Genomic DNA, 2,506 nt, shown 5'->3' with positions numbered 1-2,506 from the left:
GATGCAATTTCAGAGAGAGAGGAGGGCAATAATAGAAAAGATTTTTTGAATGGGAGAAAAGGATGGTGGGATACAATGATCACAAACCTCAATACTGAAGGCATTACGGACCTGCAAAGGCTCCTGGGAGAAATTTTTTAAGGCAGTGCAGGGCGGATTTAAGTGTCAGGCAGAGAGCGCTGGCCCCGCGCCCACACCCCTGCCCACGTTTCCGGTTCGGACTCCCAAGAAACGGCAGTCCCCGGAACCCTCCCTGAACCCCTCCACCCGAACACAAGCAGCCCACACCAAGAGACTGAACATTTTCTGAACTTTATGGAAAAACCAACAGCGACGATCAACGGGCTAAAAGCGAGCCTCCCTATTCCGTCTCCCCTGACGCTCGCTGGCTTCAGGGTCGCCAAGGTCACAGTCTCGGGGGCCCCAGCGCTGTGTTCCGAGGGTCCACACGCAGGCAGGTCAGGAGAGGCGCCCGGAGGAAGCACGTCTGTTCGGGGAGACGCCGGAGGCACGCAGAACCGGTCCCCCCGGGTCAGGGCGCGCGGGAGGGACGGCACACCCACACCGGAGGAACACGGGTGCTCTCCCGCACAGCGCGGACCGGCGGGACCTCAGTTCTCCTCGGGCTTGTCGGCCGGCGGTCCGCAGGGCTGCAGCATCTTCTCCATCAAGTTGAAGCGGACTCGAGCTTTGCTCTCGTTCTCCGCAATGGCGAAGTAGTTGAGGAGGTCGAAGTGGCCCATGTAGGAGCAGTAGGAGTCGCGGTGCTGGTTGACCAGCCATTCCCACTTGGTGGTGTCGGCGTGGCCCGTGCCGATGTACTTGGACTGCAGGTGCTCCAACTGGCTGTGGATGGTGTAGCGGTCCGTCATCTCGCCGCTTTCCTCGTCGCTCCCAGGTCAGAGGCCGCGGCGACAGGCAACCGTCCCAGAAAGCCACGCCGGAGAGGGACCGCTCCGCCGAACCTCCGGGCCGGTACGGTCGCGGGCGAGTGACGTCTCCGCGGCGAAGCTGCGCGTATTCGCGGTTCTAGGACTCGGAGTCGGAAGCGGAAGTGTATTCTGTCCCGTGATTGGAGCTGCCTAGGCGACGCTATAAGTCGGCCGCCCCCTATCGAGAGCCCCACCCGCTTTCGGAGAGCGTTGCATGATGGTCCGCTTAGTGGCCCTTTTTCTTACGGGGAGGGTTGCATGCTGGGACTTGTAGTTCCCGAAGCCTCCTGCGTGCAAACTTCTAGGAGCCCTCGTGGCTTTTTAAGAGGCCCTGGGCGGCCTAATGGGAGGGGTGGTCGAGACGGTTTGCGTCCTTAGGCGGTTTGGGGCCGACAGAAAAGGGGAAACTCAAGTGGGACATAATAGGCAACTTGGAGAATGAACTTGATGTAATTTTGATTTGGGGGCTAAGGTGGCTGCACGGTAGCCCTTTCACAATTAGAGGTAGATTATTACCCTGAGTTCTGGTCCTTACTAGTCGTGCACAGTGGAAGTTATGTCAACGCTTGCAGGGCCGCCGTTTCCTGCCTGTAGAACGAAGTATAGCACCAGTTCCGACACGTCCGGCGCCCACATCAAGCCCCCTTCCTCTCTAGCTTCTAATTTTGAAATCCTCCCTCCAGCTCGTCACTCCACCCGCTGCGCCAGCCTGTGGTTCTCTGCTCGCCTCTCAAGTTCTCTGCACACTGTTCCCTCTGCTTGGGATGCCTTTGCACCCTTGGCAGGCACTTCTCCCTTAAGTCAGCTCAAAAGCATCTCCTTGAAATCGGCTTTGGCTACCCCCGACAGATGCACATTCCCCTTCCTCTTTGCAACGTGTATGTCGTCTCTTCGTTATTATCCCTTTATATCCTATATATTTCTTTCTTTTGTTTTTCTTGTTTGGTTTAACAACTTCCTCACTCGAATACAAATTGCTTGAGAAAGTTTACTTTATTGATATGTTTTATCATATTCTTTTATGATATCCTCATAGTCTGGCAGAGATTGTATTCTCAAAATACATTTGATGAATGGATCAACAACTGTATGACAGCCAAATGGAAAGAACTCTTTACTGGGAGTAAGATAACTTTAAAACAGTTTTAAAAGTTGTAAACTATAGTTAATACTGTATTGAATATTGGAACGTTTCTAAGTGTAGATTTCAGGCGTTCTCACCACACACACAAAAAAAGTAACTATGTGAGGAAATGGATATGTTAATTACCTTAACTGGAGTAATCATTTTATTATGTTGCACATTTTAAGTATAAACAATTTTTAATTTTAAAAGAGGAAAAAAAGAAAACAAAAATATTCCTTATGAGATCAAATGTACCAAAAATGAAAAAAAAAACCCGCCCGCACGTTTTATTCTTCAGATTAAACCATGTTATAACAAACATTTCATTCCTAAAACGTAGAGACTATTATAAGGCATACCTATGGATTCACCGTCCAAATATATCAAACCTTGCCATTTTGCCATTTTTGTTTCCAACTTTATTTTGTTTTGGGTTTTTAAAGAAGTA

The 2,506-nt window shown here is 50.5% G+C and overlaps 1 protein-coding gene across 1 annotated transcript; it reads right to left on the bottom strand.

The window, feature by feature from the left end:
• Positions 1-293: 293 nt before the first annotated feature.
• Positions 294-1,012, bottom strand: SF3B5 (splicing factor 3b subunit 5). Its single transcript, XM_006084395.3, has one exon. The coding sequence runs from the start codon at positions 870-872 to the stop codon at positions 612-614; it is 261 nt and encodes an 86-aa protein (XP_006084457.1). The 5' UTR covers positions 873-1,012; the 3' UTR covers positions 294-611.
• Positions 1,013-2,506: the final 1,494 nt, after the last annotated feature.

Source organism: Myotis lucifugus, unplaced genomic scaffold, assembly GCF_000147115.1.
Source record: "Myotis lucifugus unplaced genomic scaffold, Myoluc2.0 scaffold_11, whole genome shotgun sequence".
In the NCBI taxonomy this organism is placed as follows: Eukaryota; Metazoa; Chordata; class Mammalia; order Chiroptera; family Vespertilionidae; genus Myotis; species Myotis lucifugus.
This window is presented reverse-complemented; position numbering and strand designations above follow the sequence as displayed.